The 21,262-nt window shown below is 29.7% G+C and overlaps 5 protein-coding genes across 7 annotated transcripts; all 5 read right to left on the bottom strand.

Moving 5' to 3' along the window:
* Positions 1-1,009: 1,009 nt before the first annotated feature.
* Positions 1,010-7,096, bottom strand: LOC117205610 (cullin-associated NEDD8-dissociated protein 1). Of its 2 annotated transcripts, XM_033444216.1 has the most exons (17): positions 6,802-7,096; positions 6,063-6,232; positions 5,653-5,866; positions 5,258-5,550; positions 5,024-5,186; positions 4,664-4,937; positions 4,075-4,581; positions 3,713-3,996; positions 3,465-3,596; positions 3,232-3,400; positions 2,853-3,141; positions 2,591-2,789; positions 2,262-2,519; positions 2,008-2,196; positions 1,671-1,914; positions 1,459-1,605; positions 1,010-1,385 (listed from the first exon to the last, which is right to left on the bottom strand). In XM_033444216.1, exons 1-17 carry the CDS (start codon positions 6,841-6,843, stop codon positions 1,252-1,254), a joined length of 3,708 nt encoding a protein of 1,235 aa, XP_033300107.1. In that variant the 5' UTR covers positions 6,844-7,096; the 3' UTR covers positions 1,010-1,251. The 2 variants fall into 2 exon arrangements, with proteins under 2 accessions (XP_033300107.1, XP_033300108.1); XM_033444217.1 differs by lacking the exon at positions 6,802-7,096 and having other exon boundaries at positions 5,653-5,884; positions 6,063-6,201.
* A 489-nt stretch (positions 7,097-7,585) lies between these two features.
* On the bottom strand, positions 7,586-8,421 carry LOC117205603 (PCNA-associated factor-like). The gene is made up of 4 exons (XM_033444194.1): positions 8,276-8,421; positions 7,975-8,046; positions 7,788-7,909; positions 7,586-7,722 (listed from the first exon to the last, which is right to left on the bottom strand). Exons 1-4 carry the CDS (start codon positions 8,310-8,312, stop codon positions 7,672-7,674), a joined length of 282 nt encoding a protein of 93 aa, XP_033300085.1. The 5' UTR covers positions 8,313-8,421; the 3' UTR covers positions 7,586-7,671.
* A 625-nt stretch (positions 8,422-9,046) lies between these two features.
* On the bottom strand, positions 9,047-12,434 carry LOC117205605 (succinate--CoA ligase [ADP-forming] subunit beta, mitochondrial-like). Its single transcript, XM_033444198.1, has 7 exons — positions 12,275-12,434; positions 11,218-11,477; positions 10,983-11,145; positions 10,645-10,909; positions 10,260-10,564; positions 10,061-10,180; positions 9,047-9,979 (listed from the first exon to the last, which is right to left on the bottom strand). The coding sequence occupies exons 1-7, from the start codon at positions 12,338-12,340 to the stop codon at positions 9,809-9,811; spliced, it is 1,350 nt and encodes a 449-aa protein (XP_033300089.1). The 5' UTR covers positions 12,341-12,434; the 3' UTR covers positions 9,047-9,808.
* Positions 12,435-13,079: 645 nt separating this feature from the next.
* On the bottom strand, positions 13,080-16,121 carry LOC117205604 (succinate--CoA ligase [ADP-forming] subunit beta, mitochondrial-like). 2 transcript variants are annotated; one of them, XM_033444196.1, is made up of 6 exons: positions 14,791-16,121; positions 14,555-14,717; positions 14,025-14,292; positions 13,640-13,944; positions 13,420-13,539; positions 13,080-13,348 (listed from the first exon to the last, which is right to left on the bottom strand). In XM_033444196.1, exons 1-6 carry the CDS (start codon positions 15,168-15,170, stop codon positions 13,145-13,147), a joined length of 1,440 nt encoding a protein of 479 aa, XP_033300087.1. In that variant the 5' UTR covers positions 15,171-16,121; the 3' UTR covers positions 13,080-13,144. The 2 variants fall into 2 exon arrangements, with proteins under 2 accessions (XP_033300087.1, XP_033300088.1); XM_033444197.1 differs by having other exon boundaries at positions 13,215-13,366.
* A 282-nt stretch (positions 16,122-16,403) lies between these two features.
* On the bottom strand, positions 16,404-21,014 carry LOC117205609 (protein kinase 4-like). Its single transcript, XM_033444215.1, has 5 exons — positions 20,821-21,014; positions 17,545-18,134; positions 17,302-17,468; positions 16,963-17,149; positions 16,404-16,853 (listed from the first exon to the last, which is right to left on the bottom strand). Exons 1-5 carry the CDS (start codon positions 20,855-20,857, stop codon positions 16,662-16,664), a joined length of 1,173 nt encoding a protein of 390 aa, XP_033300106.1. The 5' UTR covers positions 20,858-21,014; the 3' UTR covers positions 16,404-16,661.
* Positions 21,015-21,262: the final 248 nt, after the last annotated feature.

Raw genomic sequence — 21,262 nt, 5'->3', positions numbered from 1 at the left:
ATATATTGTTTAAATTAAAAGCATGTTCTAAAGATAATAAAATATTTTCGGAAACGTGATTAGCAACAGGTTTCGGAATTAGGTGAAGGATTACGAAGCTTACATACGCATGAGGATCATCGCACGAGCTCGCAAGAAAAACAAATCTGGACTCTTGCGTTAAATGATTCAATAATCAATGATACAGCGAGCTTTCACAGTTACCATATGGTACATAGCAATACTGACCCAAGCTTCTTATAATCTAGAAACGAACAATTCTCAAATCTTTTCTAATTATTTTCAAAATACATTTTATAAATTTACAATGATAGGAAAATTTATAAGAAATTCTAACTACACAAGGATAAAGATAATTGCAGAAAGAAATATAAAAATGAATTTATCTTCGTTATTTTTTAGATTCAACATATTATATTTAAATTAAGAAGTTTCAATTATGTCAGGTAAATCGAATGACTATCCATCAATGTAACTATTATCAGGTCTTAAAGACAAAATTATCAAGCTTTATATTATTACAGCTGTAACGTAAGATTAAAAGCTGTCGACCGCAAAATATTTGGCAAAGTACCACCCCCGAAGTGTGTATTCCTTAAGCTTCATTTATTTTTGGAACGTCTTTACTGACACTAAAGATGTTCCATTTCGATCATAATATTAATAGCATGACTCAACATTACATGAAACATATGGGCATGCATAATATTTGTACAAAGTATACTTTTTAACGCGAGAATTGTAATTAATTTGTGATGTATTTTTAAATTACCAAAATTAAAGATTCTTAACTTGCAGCTCGCAAATGCATGTTTATTTGGAGGGAAAGTAGTAGTTAGCCTTGCTAATAAATTTATTAATGAATCATATAAGTAGGTCAGCAAATGCAACATATACGTGCGTAAGAAGATAGCACATTAATCATAAATTTTTACGTCGGTTTGTGCAATTGGAAAACAATCTTTGGTGTTCTTTTCTTCATAAAAGCAGAATTAATTAAGCCAAAACATTGTTTTTCATATTATTTATTGTTAAAGGAAAGATCATTATTATAAGATGCTTACAATTGGCAAATTTATTTTATAATTTATACATGACGTATTACATGAAATCACATTCATCTCAAACTACAGTTCAGATCGAAGATAATAATGAAAAAATAACGTATAGAAATAAACTATGAATAATATGACCGTGAATGCTTAGCTAACAGCGATCTATGCAAAATACAAAAAGTAAATCATAGACATTTTAGCTCTGATCCATCACATTGGTTTCATTCATATTACTACCAGTACAATCTTTTTGGATTATCTCAAAAAGTGGTTGTAAGTCGGGCGTCGATTTGATCTGCGTTACAAACTCGCTCAATGATGGATTTTTATCTAAGAAAAGAGAAAAAGATTAAGGAATCAAACAACAAAATTAATACTGATGCGTAAAAAAATGATTTTTTACCAGCATCTGGAATAGTTAACAATGCTGCCACGGCTCTTAATGCCGAACGTTTAAGTTCATCTTGTTTTTCATATTCCTGTTTGACCGAATTTGCTTTTACCTTCAGTGTACAAGTGCTTTTTAATGGTTCAACTAATCGTTCTAACCCTACATATGATTCAATATTTCATTAATAAAAATCAATCAATTTATAATTTATACTACATACTTACTCTGCAAAACTGCTGTAGGACATAATTGAGCAAGTCTCGCAGTCATTAGATAAGTTAACATCTTAATGTCATAATGATCTCTGAGACCATTCTCAACGTGATTTAAAAATTCGAAAACATCGAGACGATCCAAACAAGAGTCGAGTAATGTATACATGCACTCGAATGCTGCCTTTCTGAGATCTAAGCCATCATCTACTGTATGTTTGAAGGGACCCATTTCCACCTCTCTTATTAGTTCTTTCTACATTTAAATTATTTCATACACGTAAAATAATTATTCAATAAATAATTAATTAAATAATGATAATTAATTAAATTGTTCCTTGTCGAATACCTTTATCTTAGTTTCAGCGTAAAGATGTGGTAACACAGAATCTAATAAATCTCTTATGAGCATTGGTTTATTGTGTGCTGCTGAATTAAATGCAACTAAAGCTACCCTTCTGACATTCAAATCGGGATCTTCCAAAGCAACTAAGAAACTATCCATACGTTGTTTTAACATAGCATCGATTTGTTGTGGCTGCAAAGAATTTCATAAAGAATTAAGTAATTTATTTTAACAAGTAAAACCGATGTATGAAATACCTGGTCAGAAATAGTAAATTTAACAGCAGTAACTGTAGTAGTTCTCAAAAGAGCAGATGTTGATTTTAATGACTCTTGTAATCTTGGCAGTAAAGTAGCGGGATCGATCAATGTAAGTTTTCCTAGGCACTCTGCTACAACGTTACGGGTACCTTCTTCCGTGCATTCACAATGCCTATACAAAAGCATCCAAATCGAAGGCACGAAATTTTGCAAATGAGACACCCCGGATGGACTAGCAGATTGACATGTAATTATCTGCAAGCCATTAAATTTTCAAAGTTTTAAATGAAAATAAAACAAAGCTTAAAATATTTAATGAAGGTTACCTCTTTCAACGAATGTAAAAGAAGATATTGACGCTTTGGTTGTGCCTCGATTTCTTTCAAAATGAATGGCAAGTATTTTGGAAGATTACCAACAGCTATGTTACCCAATGTATAACTAGCTGCTGATTTTACCTCCTCTGAATGGGAAGAGAATGAATTCAAAATTATATGTTTCAGAGAACTGATTTCACTCAAATCCCTAAATAGAAAATAATTTAAGTGACGTGAACAATTTGAAATCGACATAATAATATATACTTACACATGTCTACCTATTTCACCAATAACCAATAATGCAAAAATATGCTGCGCATCACTTTGAGGATTTTGAACGTCTTTCAGAAATTGCTCGACCACCGCTTGAGCTTCTTGATGCCATGTGATTGTTAATGCAGCTGCACATTTTGCGAGGGAATGATAAGCTTGTTTGTGAAGTACAGATTGACTGACAGGAGCTAACAACATTGAGAGCAATTCTCTGTAACCAAGACCTGGTATATCTGCTTGTACTAGTGCTTGGAAAAATTCCAACATCGAATTCAAAGCCACACCTAACACATGAAGAAGAATTCATTATTAATATTTTTATTATACATATATATCTTACATATTTTTTAATTAAGTATTTAAATATACATTACCTTGTAAAAGTGGAGACTTCACCAGAACTAATATTTCTGGAAGGATGTTATCAGAAACCCTTGTAAGAGCAACTGGATGTAACTTCGCTATGGTGGTGAGAAGATTAAGGGTTAATTGCGCAATATGTAAATCAGTCTCGTTTAATAATGCTGGTAATTCTGTAGTAACCTAATAAAATATTCTATTATAATATGAAAAAAATATTCTATTATAATATTTTCCTATTTATTACCTTATCCAATAAATCAGCATGAAGAGTAGAGCTATAGTTTCGAACCAAGGTATCCAGAAGTGGAAGAGAACATAATTTTAAAGCCCGTTGATTTTTTCTCAGAAAAGATCCAAGAATTGGAATTGCTTCTTCCTGTAAAAAAAATACAGTAAAATGAAGCAAATACAATAATATCAAAATAGTATAAAAATGTTTATCAAAACAAAATCTGAAGTATTAATCTGTAAAAGACAATATAGCGTACATACCATAATTTGATTAAGATCTACTCTTAGAGGAGACGCTGCTATACATGTCAAGGCTTTCACCGTCGTAAGTCGAGTGATCTCATTACGTAGTCTATCCAGGAATATAGGAAGGCATACATGCAATTCATCAGACAAAGTATCTCCAAAATGTGCGAGAATTTGACCCATGCATGCGATTGCTCTTTCCTTTACTTCTTGATCGATGTCTGCTGTTCTCAGTCTCATTAACGTGCAACGATATATTTCCCCAGATAATGATGTAAAATCAAAGTAACATGTTTTATCTGAAATAATATTTATGACAACGAAATAAATTTTTTATTGATTCATTTATAAATATATAGTCAAACAGATTTGTTTACCATGTGGCCTGATTACTTGCACAAGTTGTTGTAATACCAACAATGCTTCTGCTGTAATTTTATAAAATGGATCTCCGACAGCTAATATAATCGGTGGCGCTAAAACTGCCATATGAGCGTGAAACACTTCTGGTTGATGAGTTATCAATAACGTATGTACAAATGCCAATGTATCAATCTTCATATTGGATGAAGAATTTTTGTCTCCCAAAGAATATTGTATACCAGGTATCAACGCAGGTATATGATTACTTAAAGCACCGGGCAATACGAGCACTAATTCTTTCAGCAGTGAGAAACAATCTTGTCTCGTTTTAATACTTTTTTCTTTCATTTGACGATGAACAGCTTTCACAATTAATGGGACTTGTTGCTGTAGCAATGCAATAGGTCCATCATCATCTTCCATTGCATCTGGATCAAGAGCCACACCAGTAGCTGGTCTTGTTTGTCTTAGAAGTGCAATGTATGCATGGAAAATATCAGACTTTACATTTTCCTCCCTTTCTACAAAAATATAGCTGTATTAGTAACAATTTAAATAACATTAATTTTCTATTGAACTGTTTTTACTGTATGTGAAAGATACCTTTAAATCTTGAAATCAAAGCCGGAGAAACAACTTTATAAAGTTCGGGAAGAAGCTCCCGTCTACTAGACACAACAGCTTCCAGGCACTTTGCAGCTGCCCTACGAACTTTCCAACTCATGTCATCATCATCTGAATATTCGTCTTCCGCGTCCTCTTCTCCATCTTCTTCTACTTCCATCATAATATCTTCTGCATCGGACATTTCGTTCATATCATCATCGTAATTGTAATTTGGGTCATATGTAATGTAAACCAAACAGATTTCTATAATCTAGCAAAGAAATAGAATTTAACGCAAATTTATGAATAATTCTAATGAATCTAAAATGTTAAAATTACTTAAGAAAGTGTCCGCACTTTATTTATATGTGGAGTAATTTCTTTAGGGCATCTGTATACAAAAGATTCAAATGCTTGCAAACAATACTCTCTCAACTCATCATCATCCTCGTTACTATACTGTACAATTAATGGCATAACTTTTTCTATTTGCTCTCCAAATCTGTGACCTGCTTGACGACTGAAATTTGACAATAAAAATAGGATTTATATAGAAAAAAATGCATAGTGATTAGTCATAAAAATACTTACCAAATGGAAGCAATGCATTGTATATAAGTACGTATTACATTTTTTGCTGTTTGAGTATAAAGTCCTTCAAGTAGATGATCTACTAGTTTATTGTACAGATAATTGTTGCTTGAAGTTAGGAGGTGACTCAATGCTATTATAGTACGCTTTCTAACTGCTTGACGAGGAGAAGAAAGTTGCGGCAACAATGCGGCCAAAATAGTGGAATGGAACGTAATTAGCAAAGCACCAAATCGAGACAATAAATCGGCCATAATATCGAGTGCTTCGAGTTGTACGGATACATCCTCCTGCTGTATGTAATAAAGAATTATTTCTTTTATTCTGAATATGTTATATAAAATATTATTAACGACTTTGAGATGAGTTATTATAAGTTTGAAAACATTAATTACTTTTTCTATAGCACTACTTAGTCGGCCGGTTATTCGTTTACAAACATTCGCGACAAGTGCACTGGATCCCAAAGGAAGCTCAGATATTACAGTCTTCAATCCAATACTGGAAATATCCCTTAATTGTTCTTTATCTGATACCATGTTAATGCATAAGGCATCTACAATAGTTTCCACCTGGTACTCCTTTACCTTATTGACTAGTGGGCCCAAACTGAAATCGGACACGTTTCTGTAATCGTGTCCAAATACAAAGAAAATCTTGCAAACATAATATGCGTTTCGAACACACAAGCAATTACATATATTCAATTTTTAAAGAAAAACAACTAATGCTAAAAATTAACACACAATATTATTATGAAATTTCAAACCAAAAAATTCACATCTAAATCTAAATATAAGTGTACCATTTTACAGCAAGATTTTGTACTTCTCCATTTTTATCCTCTAACAGTTTTAGAAGCATTTTCACAACTTTACGTTCTGAATCATCATCCAGTTTAATATTGTCTTTTTGGAGTTCGCTCATTAAATCATTGGTTGCCATAAATCTGAAGTCCTTATCGGTGGATGTCATCTAAGACAATAAAATATGAGTTAAAACATCGATATAAAACCAAAACAATGAATAATATTTTGCAATTAAAATTACTTATAAAAATAAGCAAAGAATGTATTGTTCCATTTGATAATAAAATATATATTAAACTAATCAAATTACTAATAATAAACAATATATCAACTAATAATCATTATACATATATAAAACTTTGGATTATTCCAATGAAAGATAAAAACAATACATATATAATATTATCTTAGTGACAGCTGAAAACACCTTTGTTTCTTGCTGACAATGAATTCATGAATCTGTACATTTTTGGCCATGTAAAGTATATAATGACAAAATATTATATTGTAATTAAAAAAAAAATAATATTGAACAAGCATAATATCGTTATTCGTACTCAAAATTAGAAAATCATTGCTTATAAGAATAATTGCATATTTTTTTAAACAATAAAGCGAGGTTATGTAGAACTTCAATATCATCACCGGATCAAGTGTTAACATCCTCATCAATTTTATCTCAGAATAAAAAACGATAGGATTTTCAGCATATATTTCAAAAAATATGTCAAATACCTTTTCTAGCAGGTTTGCAATTTGATAGGAAACACTAGCCATGATTGAAAACTTTTTTACAGCCGGTTACAATTGTCGTTCCAATATTTTACGTTATAATAAAACGAAAAGAAAAAAAAATTACGAAGTTCCGTCGAAGCAGACGACACTGAACTTGGTTACGTTTATTCGATAGAAAATCGCGTTAGAAACTGTATTTTAATGAAATTTCACTGTCGGCAGCATTTCAATACTGCGAAACTTTACCGCAACTTGGACTGCCAAAATTTTGATAGGAAATTGCGTTCCTAAACTCTATCAAATAATAACCGCTGAAAAGAAACATCGCAATATAGCTTCACGATTGGTTCATTTCTCTCTGACTTCATTTGGTTCATTGGTTCATTTCTCTCTACTTCGCTTAAATGGTTTTTTACACTTTGATATTCTTTTACAAGTTCGAATGACGATAATTGTATCTGCGATCTAAAGAGTTAAATAAAAAAGGTTAATCCTATTAGGTTGTAAAATAAATGATCCTTCATTTATGATAATTTTATTTAGACATACTACAATATTGTCTTTTAAATTATAAATACTATACTTATGATATTGATCACATTTCAAATGTTGAGTAAAAAAATATATTTAGTCTGCTTTGTATTTAATTTATTTAATTTAATTCTACTTTCAGCATTTAGATGCTTGTGTTGCTCATTCTTATCTTTTTACTTGTCTCATGTTAGTTTAAATTAAAAATTCTTTGCTGTTCATTGTAATAAAATATAAAATACTTATACCCAAACTGGTTTAAAGAAATAAATAACCTTTTGTACTGACAAATAACACTATGATAATACCATAACAATTTAACAACAATGTTGCACATCTTTAGTCCGACTCATTTTTTACTACTTGGCTAGGACCTCCATCAGCAGCTCCCTATTATTTAAAATAATGTGTTTTATTATCTAAATATATTTATTAGTAATACCATCATTATATACCTGAGCTTTTGACAAATTTTCGGATTGATTCACAGAAACTTGGTTGAGAAAACATGTAATAGGCTTCTGCCATTCTGGAGTTTCCCTTGGATGATACGGATTACCACCTGAATAACTCTTTCCTAAAATTACGATTGTTTTAAATTTTGAAACTATACCTTTAATTTAATAAAATTATAAATCTTACCTTTGCTACTGCTACCTGATTTCTTAACTGGTGTACTTTTCGTAGTTTTATGTGGTGCTTTGCTACCAACAGCTACAAATAATAAATATTAATGAAACTTTCGTAAAATTAATTATCTTCTGGTACTCTAACAATTAAAAATAATAATATAACTTGAATAAAAGTACAAAATATTTATCAAACATAATAATACAAGTTTAAATTAACAATCAAAACCAACTGAAATGAAATAATAAAGAAACGAAAGAAATTTTTTAAATAATTTACTGAAAAAAGGTGAATTTTTAACAATTTGTTTTACCTCTTGTAGGGACGCGATCCGCCTTTGTTCTCACCATTTTGTAAATATTAAGGATACAAATTGAAAAATATAAGAAAATAAGCGACTTTAGAAGATTTCGTTATAATACATTACACGATATTCAAAATGAATAACCCCTGTCCCTGATTGTTACTACCAATCGCAAATAAATTGAGCGTCAAACAGGAAGGCCAACTTCAAAAGATCTTAAATTAAAAACGAACTACGAATGTTACTATATATTTCCTCTGATATTTCTTTTCAAATACTTTAAATTAAATTTGTAGATAAATGAAAAGAACAGTCGTCTTATAATAATAGCATATTTTTATTGAAGAAAATAATTATTACCAATCATAATAGTTGCATTTAAGCAAAAATACTTTTAAAAGATTTCACACTTGAAGGAATATGATAAATTTTATTTGAAATATTTTTATGTTATATTTAAAATAATATTACATTTACTAATCGATAACTTTCTTTTTTGTACAAATTTCTTCCAATAAATTAAATAATAATATAATTTATTTAACGATGAGATATATTTTGTAATATATATATATATATATATTTATATACATATATATGTAAACATAGATGCAACAATACTATATCATAATTATTTCATTACTATATCATCACCATATCATATCATAATACTGATACGTTGTAATCTGATTATTTCGCAATGATATTATGTTTCAGGGAAGCAAGAAACGTGAGCATCATCTTATTTTCGATTCATTAATAAAATAAAAACAAATCAAAATTACGTAAAATAATTTATATATGTATACATATAACTACATATGTCTATATTACATTAAACAGGCCCTTTTTTCTTTTCAAATGAGATATGACAATCATATCTCGCGTAATATCTCAATTATAACAATTTTTTGTGGATGATTATATAAAAGGTTTCCTTTTTTTGGACAGCAGTAGTCATGTACTTTTTGTTAACATATATGTAAGTTGTGAAAGAATATCGAGTACACTTTCGTGCAAAAGATATAGCTATGTCAGTAAGTGTATATTGTATAACTTAATTTTAATACTGAATCACAGAAACCCCCGTTAATTGGGTAAGCAATAAATTACATTCTTGAAGAAGTCTGCGTACTTCTTGGGAACGAATTTGTGCTTGCATTGAGAAGGAAGTAATCCAATTGTCTAGTATTTTTTGCAATATTTTAGATGTAGAAGATCGTAATTAAATACAGGTTTAGTTTTTTTTCTCAAATGTACAAATCCGTAATTAAAAATTACGATCACATTCATCTCTTTTTAAAGAGAATATAAATGTTTCAAACATCGAGCAAAACAAAAGCTTCAATGAACTTTCTTTCCATTCCACTTATAATAAAAACATATGTGAAGTACTCAAATGTAATTCTAAAGACAACACAGATGTGACATTCGAAATTATTAATCTAGTTATTACTTTCAAATGTTGTTCCAAACATTTAGCAATATGAATATACCCTCGAAGTTCTTTTGATAATATGCAAATAACAATTTTTACTATATTTATGAAATCGAAGGTATTTCAAAATTAACGCTAAGATTTTCAGATTGTGCTAATTTAACAATCGTTGATAATTTAACCGCAACTCGGGCAGCTTCATCAAGATCATCTATTGGTACAATTTTTAAACCTGCATTTGCAATAAGAGCTTTTGCTTCGTCTACATTTGTACCCTGAAATGGCAACAAAATCATATAAAATTAAATTTATGTCAATTACTCCAATAAAGTATTAATATGTATTTAGAATTATACCTGTAATCGAACAACAACAGGAATTTTTAAGCTAAGTTCTTTAGTTGCAGCAATAATTCCCTCTGCGATAACATCACATCTCATTATTCCACCAAATATGTTAACCAAAAGAGCGTGGACCTATAATTGATATAAAAAAAGAATATTTATCACTCTTATCAATATTAGAAATAATAGAATCTATGTTATGTGAACCCACTCGTGAATCTGATGTAATTATTTTAAATGCTTCTTTCACAGCAGATGTAGACGCACCACCGCCTACATCTAAGAAATTAGCTGGTTCACCTCCATGCAATTTTATGATGTCCATAGTAGCCATAGCTAAACCAGCTCCATTTACCATACAACCAATGTTACCATCAAGTGCAATGTAATTTAAATCATATTTAGCAGCTTCAACTTCTTTAGTATCTTCCTGACTCCAATCTCTTAAGGAAAATAGTTCTTTTTGCCTAAATTCAGCATTATCATCAAATCTGCACTTGCAGTCCAAAGCAAAATCTGTATATTAAAGAATGCAATTTTTAAATGTTACTCTTTATAATGTATAGTGAATTATAAATTTTTAAGATTGAACTTACATTCTCCATTAACATCTTCTGCTAAAGGATTCACTTCTAATAAAAGAGCATCTTTCTTAAGAAACATCTTATACAGGTTCATGATGATGTTAGAAATATAATCTTTAACATTCTGAAGTCCAAGTTTAACAACAATTCGATCTGCTTGCTCTTTCGTAATACCCTTATGTATATCAATGGGCTCATACATGATAGCACTAGGATTTGTTGCAGCAACCTCCTCAATATTTACACCACCTTGACTTGAAGCTATTATGACTGGACCCTCAAATAAAAAATTTTTTAATTGTATAAGCTGCTCTTCCATTCATTGAAATTACATTTATTTAGCAACTTACACCAAAGGCTCTTTCCATCATAACTGCAAGATAGTATTCTTTACGAGGAAACATACGTTGTGTAACCATCACTGCATTGCATATCCTACCTGCTTCACCTGTCTGTTTAGTAATTAGCAATTTACCTAACATTTGACTGGCTAATTTTTTTGCTTCTTCTGGTCTATAAAAAAAAAGAAAAATTAATGTAATGCAAAGCATACATATCTATCATCACCTGAGCATAATAACTTACGTTTCACACATCTTTACACCACTAATGCTAGTTCCTTTAAAATGTCCCTTTCCTCTACCACCAGCTAAGACTTGTGCCTTCAAAACAATATCTTTAGTCTTCAAATCAGCAGCAAGTTTGGCAGCTTCATCTGCAGTTTTAGCAACTCCAAATTTAGGAGTTGGAACTCCAGCTTCATTTAATAAACTGTAACTGATGTGTTCATGAACATTCAAATTCCTGACTGATTGCTTTACTAAGTTGGTTTTGCATCCCAGTATCTATATAAATGAAATAGCAAAAATGGATCAATAACAATAAATAAAGCTTGTGTAACATATATGATAATAATAGACATTAATTGTTTAATACAGAAGAACATAAAGAAGAAGAGCAAAGAAGTACAAAGATCAATCAATGGTAATGACCCACATACTTCTAATCACATACTTGGCACTTGTACTTTATTTTGTCTTTGGTAAAGAAATACTCTAACTAATCAAAACAAGAGAAAATAACAAACAGTGAGTATAGTTATTGAAAACAAATGATATAAAATTGAATACTGAAGATGATAAAAAAAATGCCAAAACACTTTTTTTAAAAAAAAAAGAGTAACTTCGTAACAAAACGAAGTAATCAATAGTGATGATAATCGATTATTCGAATTTCAAATTTTCAAAAAGAATGACAGTTCTTGATAGTTTGACAAGTAGTGTCATTTTTCACGTAATTGAATAAATATTAATTAAATACGAATGTACAGAACAGAGTCAATGACCAACGAATCAAAGGTTGATTGTGAAAATGTCCACGCTCATATTGCACAACTGTCATATTCATATTTCGTAAAAAAAACTTGGTTTAGTGCAAGGCCACAATCTTTGGCTTCGAATCGCTTGACCCTGGCGCTCAATTTAGCAGACTACAGATATCTAATATGGTGATTATACCACTTATAAATTATTGGCGTAAATATCGATGGATTCGTGAAAATGGAATAAAATGACATAAATGAATAGGAATTATCGTGAACAAATAATATAGTACGACACGAAAAATAGAATATTTAATGTACCTTTGACCCATTGAATCGGGTAAAATTTTCAACGATTGAGATAGTCCGAGACAACATGGTGGCCATCTTACTAAAGCAGTGGCAGTGGACTGCCAAAAGTGCCAAATGTAAGCTGCGCTGTCTACGCCTTCATGTCCCCACCTTCCTTGATGTTTCCTGTAAAAACATGACGCAAACTCCACGGTGATGCCGCGATGGCAGCACTTCTTTATGTTTATTTGAATTTTTTTTGATTTAATTACTCATTCGATTTCTCTCTACTACTGTATTCCAATTTTGGGACATTTTAATTATAGATATGACATTTCAATAATAAGTTCATTGTACAAGTTCTGTAAAAGTTATTATATTTATATGTGAAAAAAAATATATTTAGTTTGTTTTGTATAGTTAATTTAATTCTATTGTCGCCATTTAAACACTAGTATTATTCTATTTTATCTTTCAGTAGTCTTGAGTCAAGATTAAGCATTCTTTGTTATTCATATAATTATAAAATACCTAAATCTATATAAATTTAAAGAAAAGTAAACCATTTTTAGTACTGGCAGTAACAATTTCATGATTACAATTCTTAGAAATTATGATACAAAATAATATAGATAATATATTATATTCGAAACTAGAATAAATTATTATATTATAAATTTCGAAAAAAATATTTATTCTTTACAAACATATTTACATCCACATAAATTTATATAATATAAAAAAGGTCAAAAAGGAAAGACATCTAATATTTTATAATATCCAACTTTTGTTGTCAGATATAAAATAATAAATATAAAATAAAACGAACATAATAATTATATCTATGTATGTAATATATCTTTCAAATTGTGTCTAAAAATATAAAAATTTATTTCACTTTTACTTCTTCTTGCTTCCGACTTTAGACTTTTCTGCCGATGTTTCTTTGGATGTGAAAGAAATGTCCAAGTTCATAGAATTTGCAGCTTTTATTATTAAAGATAATTTTACAACCGATTCAGCAGCTTGAGCAAAATCATCTACGGAAATAACTTTCAATTGTGCTTCCCGTATCAATCGATGAGCTTCTTCTACGTTAGTTCCCTATATGATTAGATTAGACTAGTATAAAAAAATTGTGTATAATTTTTCCTCATGTACTAGTGATAAATTACCTGCAGTCTTACAACTACGGGAATATTCAACTGTAACTCTTTGGACGCATTGATAATACCTTTCGCGATTATATCACACCTCATAATACCACCAAATATATTTACGAAAATTGCTTCTACCTAAAAATTGGTAAAATGGTTTTAAACCTTACATTACGTATTTTCAAACTTACTGGCAAAAGATATAATTCGAATATTACTTGTTTTAAATTTTAAGTACCTTCGGATCAGAAATTATTATTTTAAAAGCTTCCATCACAGCTTCTTCAGTGGCACTACCACCCACATCTAAAAAATTAGCTGGCATACCGCCATTGTATTTTATTAAATCCATAGTAGCCATCGCCAATCCAGCACCATTTACCATACACCCTATATTTCCATCTAAAGCTATATAGCTTAAATTAAACTTAGATGCTTGGACTTCGTTAGGATCTAGTTGTGTGAAATCTTGCAGTGCAAATAGTTCCTTTTGTCTGAACTCTGAACTGTCGTCAAAAGAACATTTACAATCTAAGGCAAAATCTGAAAATACGTAATACTTATGTTATTAACTATCTTTAATTTAATAAAATGAATTCATTGAATTCTTTTTTACAACATACATTCTCCGCAAATATCTAATGCAAATGGATTAATTTCAAGTAATAATGCATCTTTCTCGATGAACAACTCGTAGAGATTACAAATAATTAACGATGTAATCTTCCTCTCCTCTCCTTCTATACCTAAGTTATCCACAACTTGATTTATTTGTTCAAGTGATAAACCTTTCATGATATTCACTGGTGTATACGATATAGCTTCCGGATTCGTGGCAGCGATGTCTTCGATATTTACACCGCCCTGTTTAGATACAATTACAACAGGACCCTAAAAATCATATTTAATTTTTACTTTTAATAATAAATTCAACGATAGTTACAATTAGACTGCAGATATTTATGCACTTATATAAAGCTATACAAGAATGTGCACAAACACAAAATTACATAAATTATCAAAAGGAAAACAAATGTTATGACATTCAGAAAATAAAACCTTCTTTCAAGTTAAAACTCTTTATCTGTACCAATAAAAATATGAATTTGTACAAAGATCCACAGTCTAGTTATAATGAAACGTTGCAATTTACATCAAAAGATTGTTCCAACATTACTGCCATATAATATTCTTTACGTGGGAACATACGTGTTGTCACCATTACTGAATTACAAATTCTACCAGCTTCTCCAGTTTGTTTAGTTATTAACAATTTACCTATCATATTATTAGTCAAAGTCTTTGCTTGTTCAGGCCTAAAAATATATGTCAAATACAGTGTATCATAAATATAATAACATTATAATAGAGGTGATTTAATTGACTCACGTTTCACACATAACTACACCGCTAACGTTGGTATCTTTAAAGTGCCCCATTCCACGTCCTCCAGCAAGAACTTGAGCTTTCAGAACAATATCTTTTGTCTTAAGATCAGCTGCTATCTTGGCAGCCTCGTCTGGAGTTTTGGCTACTCCAAAAGGCGGAGTTGGAATTCCACTATTTTTCAATAAAGTATATGCGATATGTTCATGAACTTGTAAATGTCGAGTTTGTTGAACAATGACAGAAGTACGATTTAAAAACTGAAAATATTTTCTTTGATATATTTGCATTTGTTGTATGTGACTACTTAAAATAAATACTGTTACCTGTCTTCCTATTTTTCTAACACAAAATGATGTAAAAGACGAGAGTCTAATGGACATATTGCCGGCAAATAATTTTAAACAATTTTATTGCTATACAAAATGAGTTTTTCTAACACATTCACATTGAAAATTGTTTGGCTTTCCAAGAGGGGTGTGAAACAATTATTGTAAATGTACAGAACGTTATAGGATGTTTTTCTTGTAAAAGTATTATACCTTGAATTTGTAAACTTATATAAAAAATGTGACGAATTCAGTTAAGTCGAGTAGGCGATGAATGTTGAATTCTGAGAGACACTGTATTTATAATTATAATACTACATTATAAAGCAATATTTTTACAATCAAAAAGTATTTCAGTAATAAATTCTTTAACTCTTATAAAAATTATGCATTTATATTCTAAACCACGTCGCTGTAGTTGGATGGTAAATTTCAATAAACTATAAAATTATGTTTGATTAAATATAACTTTCATAGTGTAATAAAAATCCTCCTACTTTTTATATGTGTATAGATAGAAGATATATATATAAATTATGTTAATAAAGTAAAATAAAAAAGTTCAATTTATATTGTATTTCTATGTATATACTATATATACTCTGATTATGATTTCCTTATAAGCACTTATATAACAACTATTAAATACGTATAATAAAGAAAAGAAATTCATTCTACATTATATTTATATTTCATTGATATATCATGTTCAGTATATTCGAAATGTGAATAATCCTCGTACCTATATTAAAAACTTATTCCACGACTCAGACTTATACTTATTTTGAGAACTAATTAAACATCCCTAATAAAATTTCTACAATTTTTATAATTCGAATATAGTTATAGCGTTCATTCTTTTTAATAATATTATACTTTGTCTCTAGATGTACTAAACTCGCGTAATTGAGGCCACATTTTTCAATAAAATATATTAAGTGTGATAAAAAAATAAATCTGCCGAATTATTATTACAGCATAGAAATATATACATAAAAACGAAATAAAAATGTTACTAAAATATTTATAAAGTAACAAAGAATGAAATATCTATAAAAAGTTAAAATTTATTTTTAATATTAAATATATATATATTATATATATATATAATATAATATTAAAAATATTGCAAATTATCTTTTCATACAAAAATTTACTATAAATTTCATCTTCATATGCAAATCAATTTATATTAAACTTTTAATCTCAAATATGAGTTAATAATGAGTTAATGATGAGGTAATATTAGACATCGAATTTATTATGAATTCATTTTATCATGAATTATGTAGTTAATATTTTGGAATATATTTCAAACTTAAATGTTTTATGCTTTAAAACTTCAAAATAATTTTCATATAGTTTTAATATACAAACGAAAAAATGGGGAACATTCGAGTTAAATAAATTGATTTCTACTTGATGTAACTTTAATATTAATGCAATTGATAAGAAAACATTATACCTAGTATCTATTTCAAGCATAAAATTTCTGGCCTCAACAGTCTTATATTCTAAATACAAAACAAACTTTCCTTCTTCAATTTAAAAACTAAATCTATCATTAAGCGTTCTTCCTGTAACGCCGAGATTTCCGGACAAGCTATACATGACTTCGCTGAAAGTACGATCATCGACATCTGGTCTTGCGTCTGATGAAGGAGTGTTGCGTGTACGAGAACGGGAACGCGATCTTGACCTTGAACGTTGTCGACCAAACATAGGTGATCGACCAACCTGAAATTTATAAATTCCACCATATTAAATTATATAAATTACACAAAACTTGATTTTTTTTAAATTATAACTACCAGTAATATCTTATTAATCATTTTTATTATCATACCATATTCAAATTTTGTACACTTTGTCTAAATGGAGACCTTCCTCTTGGTAATGGGCGCAAACTGTTCACAGCACTTCCGTTTCTGCTTGGGGTAAGAGTAAGAGGGCGTTGATGCGTGCTAGGACTGTACTCATTTCCCAATGTATACATGAAGTTTACATTTGAGTTTGTATTTAATCGCGAGGAACTACAACATTGTATAATTTCAATAAAATCCCAATATAAAGTATAAGATTTTGTAATTGAAAATAAAAAATAATTTACTAAAAAGTATTTCAAATTATATGAACTTAATTGTAAGCTACTTAAAACAATAAATGTGAAGACATTTAAGCATACTTCATTCTCATTAATTTTTGTTCATATTGTGCACGTCTTTGTGCACGGGCAATTTGATCTGATCGTAATCCACCAGTAGTAAAGCGACGTTGAGAAGTTAAAATTTGTTGTCTTCTATCTGTGGATCTTTGTTGGAGTGATAATAATGATTTCCCAGCTTGTGGAATCTACAAGAGAAGAACATAATTAAATTAATGTCAAATTAATTACGTTTATGATTTATTATCTACAATATTAACTTACTCTGAATTGGTTTTGTAAGGATAATCTCTGGTTCTGTCTTTGTAGCAGCAATTGTTTTGCTCTTTTAACACGATTTCGGTAAGCAATTTGAGCAGGGCTTTGATATCCCAGTCGATTATGAACCGAAGTTGGATCACGTAAATTTGGTAAACTGTTCGTTCGTTTTAATGGAGTCTTATTATTTGTAAAAAAGCCTCCTTGTGTAAAAGTCAAGTTTGTGCGACTTCTACTTCGAGTCAGACCAAATCTATTACCACGACCACGGCGAACATTAAAAGCTCCTCGTGTATTAGGTTTCTGATTTAATGTTAAATTACTTCGTGATCTAGTTAAACCACTGTTTTTCTTATATCGTTTTCTCACAAAACCACCACGCACATTATTATTATTGTTGTTATTATTGTTATTTTGCCCAGCTTGCCATGTTTGCTCTTTTTTAGCAGTTCCAACATTACGCTTTACTCTGGTACCTCTACCTCTGAGTCCACTTCGCCCTCGCACACTTCCTCGAGTGCGTTTAGCACCAGTTTTTCCATTAGTAGCCCCGGCCTTTTTCTTTTTCTCCTTTTTCTCCATCTTTATGATTTCATCTTAAAAGGAAGAAAATTCACAAGGTTTAGTGAGCGTACAGTCTTATCAGTGCATGAAGTTAATTTGTGTTAAGCTTTAATCTGGAATATGTGAAAAATTTCCTCTTGTATGGATGATGTTGAAGGACAACTCAATATGGCTAATTCAGTTTCTATTTAATTCTTTTAAGTATATCGATCTTTTTCGATATTTATTTTTGTGAATTGTTTCCCTGATTTTCTTCCAATATGTGTATATACTTTCAAAATAATCTCACTGTATATGGTCTATGTATACACATACATCTATCAATTAATTACAATGAAACTTAAGTAGAATATAACTTGGAATTTCTGTGTTTATAGATCAGCCTTTAAGTTTAAAATGTGTTACTAATTCCTTAAATTATATCAAATAAAAAATAACAATAAAAATCACATATTCTATATTAAATAAAAAATAACAGACATAGTGAAACACTGTATTTCTGCAGATGACAAGGACACTTTAAAATACCATTGTTTTGTATAAAATAAATAAATAAGTAATAAAAATAAATAATATATATATAGGAATAAGTTTAATCAGATGATTTTCATATATTTTTCTTTCATAATGCATTACTTTAGAATTATATTTGTAACAAAAGATTTCATCTTATGAAAAGGAAGTATTTGTTGCTACATAAAAGGTATTATTGGCTAATTTAATTAATAATAATAAATTTCCATATGTATTATATTCTTTATTTTCTTTTCTTTAAGATATTTTTAACTAAAACTAAATCTTCGTGCATATTAAATTGTTTATTTTATTTTATTTCTGTACTTAATAAATGTCCTTTCTCTCTGTGTTATTTTCATTGTGATCTTCCGTGAGTGTTTCAATTATTTATACACTGATACATAAATGTCATGTGTACTTTCTTGCATACTGAAGATTCTTCATACTTTTGTAATTCTTCACACTTTCTATATCTGCATGTTTATCATATTTCAGTTTTTCTCTTGATTCAACGAATATCTTCAAAATATAATTTTTATATTATATTGTCTGTTTTAGTCTGTTCTTCCATTTCAATCTCAATTTAACAAAAACATGTCATTCATTGTTCATTGACAAAGGAAACAGACTATCTATATTGCTATTAATATTGGTTATTATATCAATTATATTTAAACAAAATTATAATTGAATAGATCCATTATTGATGTTTTACAATAACATAGTGGCATTATTTCTGATAGATATCTACTTTCAGTTGAAGGTAAAGTTTTTCCAGTTGACTTCTCTTATGCAATTAGTATGTTATCCACAAAATTTTCCACTACATAAGCATCATAAACCAATATTATATTGCTTCCATTGATGTGTTGCTTGTAGACAAAAGTTTGTAGATTACATAAAAATTTCTCTCATTTGTTGAAGTAGATGCCTTCGAGTCTTACATCAAATTAATAAAATCCAGTTATCTAATAAGTCATTTAATAACTGATTTAGATATAACATTTAATCACATAGTTGCTTCTTCTTGCAGTTTTATACATCTTGGTTGTTTAAACGATCGCACTCTGTCGGGCTTTTTATCTTTAATAATTTGTTTAATAAAAATGCTTCTGTTAATTCTAAATAACATTTGACATATCATGAAGTATTCATTTATATAGAATGCATGTTTTTAATTGACAAATTGCGAACATATTTAATCTTAAACTTAAATTATTCTGGATTGCACACTTGTAACATACATAAATACCATTTTCATTTAGAATTTAGTTAAATTCTCGAATTCAACGGCGATTATTATTTGTCGCAGACATTCCATATACTTTCATAGAACGCGTAATGCGTTCAAAAATAAAATCGATTTGAAAATTTTCAGCGTGTTTTTATCTCACGTATAGTATGTAGCATCTCTCAAGTTCATCAGATGAACAAAGAGAAACTCGAGAAATATGATATAGAAGAGATAAAAATACGACTAAAGTTATGCAAACGTATATCCCACGTAATGAGAAAGTTGACTTCTTTTCCGTAAATCATGAATCATAACTTCGGTTGTGTTATTATCCAAAAATGTTCAGGTACGTAAATTTTCCATTCGACAAATTTCTCGAGTAATTGGTCAAAAATTGTAAGAAATCCCCTCACCGCCAATCCTACGTAAATCATAGTATTTTTCTCAGAATGTATAAATTCTTCATGGCGGATATATCTTTCTTCTTCTTTACTACCACTGTCGTTAGTAGAAGCCTGTTATCTATTTCGTTTCTATTTCGTTGAAATTGAATTGGTTCTTTTGAAAAAGTCCGGAATTCATATATACTTGGTTATTCGATCATCGGTATAAATAGCGGAGACATTTTTCTTCCAGCGATTAGAAAAGACACCATACATCCTCTCATAAGTAAACATCGATTAAAATATGTCTGCCTTTTTTTTGCTTAATAATTAATTAGGGAGACGAAACGATCCTGTATCAAAAGTTGATTCATCGTCTGACACAGATACGTTTCTTTGTTTTATTTTCTTAGAGATCTATTTACCATTTTGGATGTTAAATGAACGAAAATAAATGTGGATATATATCTACGTTGTATAATTTTCATCGCCATTTTGAATTCGTGCAAAGGAAGAAACAGTTGCCGTACGCTCACCCAGGACTATCAGCAAAACTGCTAGATTTTCGAGACTCTGGCCACTTACCAAGCGACATGTTCACTTTCGCATCAATCTCAGACATATTTCGTTCGTTCTGTTTTTGTCTTTGTTATTCTTTCAAACGCGAAAAATACACGAGGACCGCAAATAAATCACCCGAATACTATCACCGTAACGTCACCACAGACCACACGCAACAATATCACACGACGCACGGATCGCGAATGAACATAAATGGTCACTCACAGGAAGTAATTGCCAAATCGTACCGGAAGATGTCGCTTCTTTCGCACCGCGAAAATTCCGAATGGGTCGGTTGCTACCGATGATTTTCTTATTAATACACTGCGGATTTTTATACATTTTGATATTTTTATGAACATAATTAAGGAAACGACTAAATTTGAATATGACACTTTGAATATTTTGTTGCACCTTTGTCAATATCGTTGCTATTTGAAGAGGTGAATAATGAAGAATTGAAAAT

Source organism: Bombus bifarius, unplaced genomic scaffold, assembly GCF_011952205.1.
Source record: "Bombus bifarius isolate JDL3187 unplaced genomic scaffold, Bbif_JDL3187 scf7180000007992, whole genome shotgun sequence".
Classification (NCBI taxonomy): domain Eukaryota; kingdom Metazoa; phylum Arthropoda; class Insecta; order Hymenoptera; family Apidae; genus Bombus; species Bombus bifarius.
This window is presented reverse-complemented; position numbering and strand designations above follow the sequence as displayed.

What these genes read in the sequence shown, in the direction of transcription:
- LOC117205610 (XM_033444216.1), bottom strand. Translation starts at nt 6,843, where the DNA reads ATGGCTAGTGTTTCCTATCAAATTGCAAACCTGCTAGAAAAG. An exon ending in GCAAGTAATCAGGCCACATG is followed by an intron (nt 3,997 to 4,074) that starts GTAAACAAATCT and finishes ATATTATTTCAG; the next exon opens with ATAAAACATGTTACTTTGAT. An exon ending in GTTAACTATTCCAGATGCTG is followed by an intron (nt 1,386 to 1,458) that starts GTAAAAAATCAT and finishes CTCTTTTCTTAG; the next exon opens with ATAAAAATCCATCATTGAGC.
- LOC117205603 (XM_033444194.1), bottom strand. Translation starts at nt 8,312, where the DNA reads ATGGTGAGAACAAAGGCGGATCGCGTCCCTACAAGAG. An exon ending in GGATCGCGTCCCTACAAGAG is followed by an intron (nt 8,047 to 8,275) that starts GTAAAACAAATT and finishes TATTATTTGTAG; the next exon opens with CTGTTGGTAGCAAAGCACCA. An exon ending in ATCAGGTAGCAGTAGCAAAG is followed by an intron (nt 7,910 to 7,974) that starts GTAAGATTTATA and finishes TCGTAATTTTAG; the next exon opens with GAAAGAGTTATTCAGGTGGT.
- LOC117205604 (XM_033444196.1), bottom strand. Translation starts at nt 15,170, where the DNA reads ATGTCCATTAGACTCTCGTCTTTTACATCATTTTGTGTTAGAAAAATA. An exon ending in TGTTGGAACAATCTTTTGAT is followed by an intron (nt 14,293 to 14,554) that starts GTAAATTGCAAC and finishes TATGATTTTTAG; the next exon opens with GGTCCTGTTGTAATTGTATC. An exon ending in ATTAGATATTTGCGGAGAAT is followed by an intron (nt 13,945 to 14,024) that starts GTATGTTGTAAA and finishes ACGTATTTTCAG; the next exon opens with ATTTTGCCTTAGATTGTAAA.
- LOC117205609 (XM_033444215.1), bottom strand. Translation starts at nt 20,857, where the DNA reads ATGTCTGAGATTGATGCGAAAGTGAACATGTCGCTTG. An exon ending in GAAAGTGAACATGTCGCTTG is followed by an intron (nt 18,135 to 20,820) that starts GTAAGTGGCCAG and finishes CTTCCTTTTAAG; the next exon opens with ATGAAATCATAAAGATGGAG. An exon ending in GTGTACAAAATTTGAATATG is followed by an intron (nt 16,854 to 16,962) that starts GTATGATAATAA and finishes TATAAATTTCAG; the next exon opens with GTTGGTCGATCACCTATGTT.
- LOC117205605 (XM_033444198.1), bottom strand. Translation starts at nt 12,340, where the DNA reads ATGGCCACCATGTTGTCTCGGACTATCTCAATCGTTGAAAATTTTACC. An exon ending in CCCGATTCAATGGGTCAAAG is followed by an intron (nt 11,478 to 12,274) that starts GTACATTAAATA and finishes TCATTTATATAG; the next exon opens with ATACTGGGATGCAAAACCAA. An exon ending in TGATGGAAAGAGCCTTTGGT is followed by an intron (nt 10,910 to 10,982) that starts GTAAGTTGCTAA and finishes TTTTTATTTGAG; the next exon opens with GGTCCAGTCATAATAGCTTC.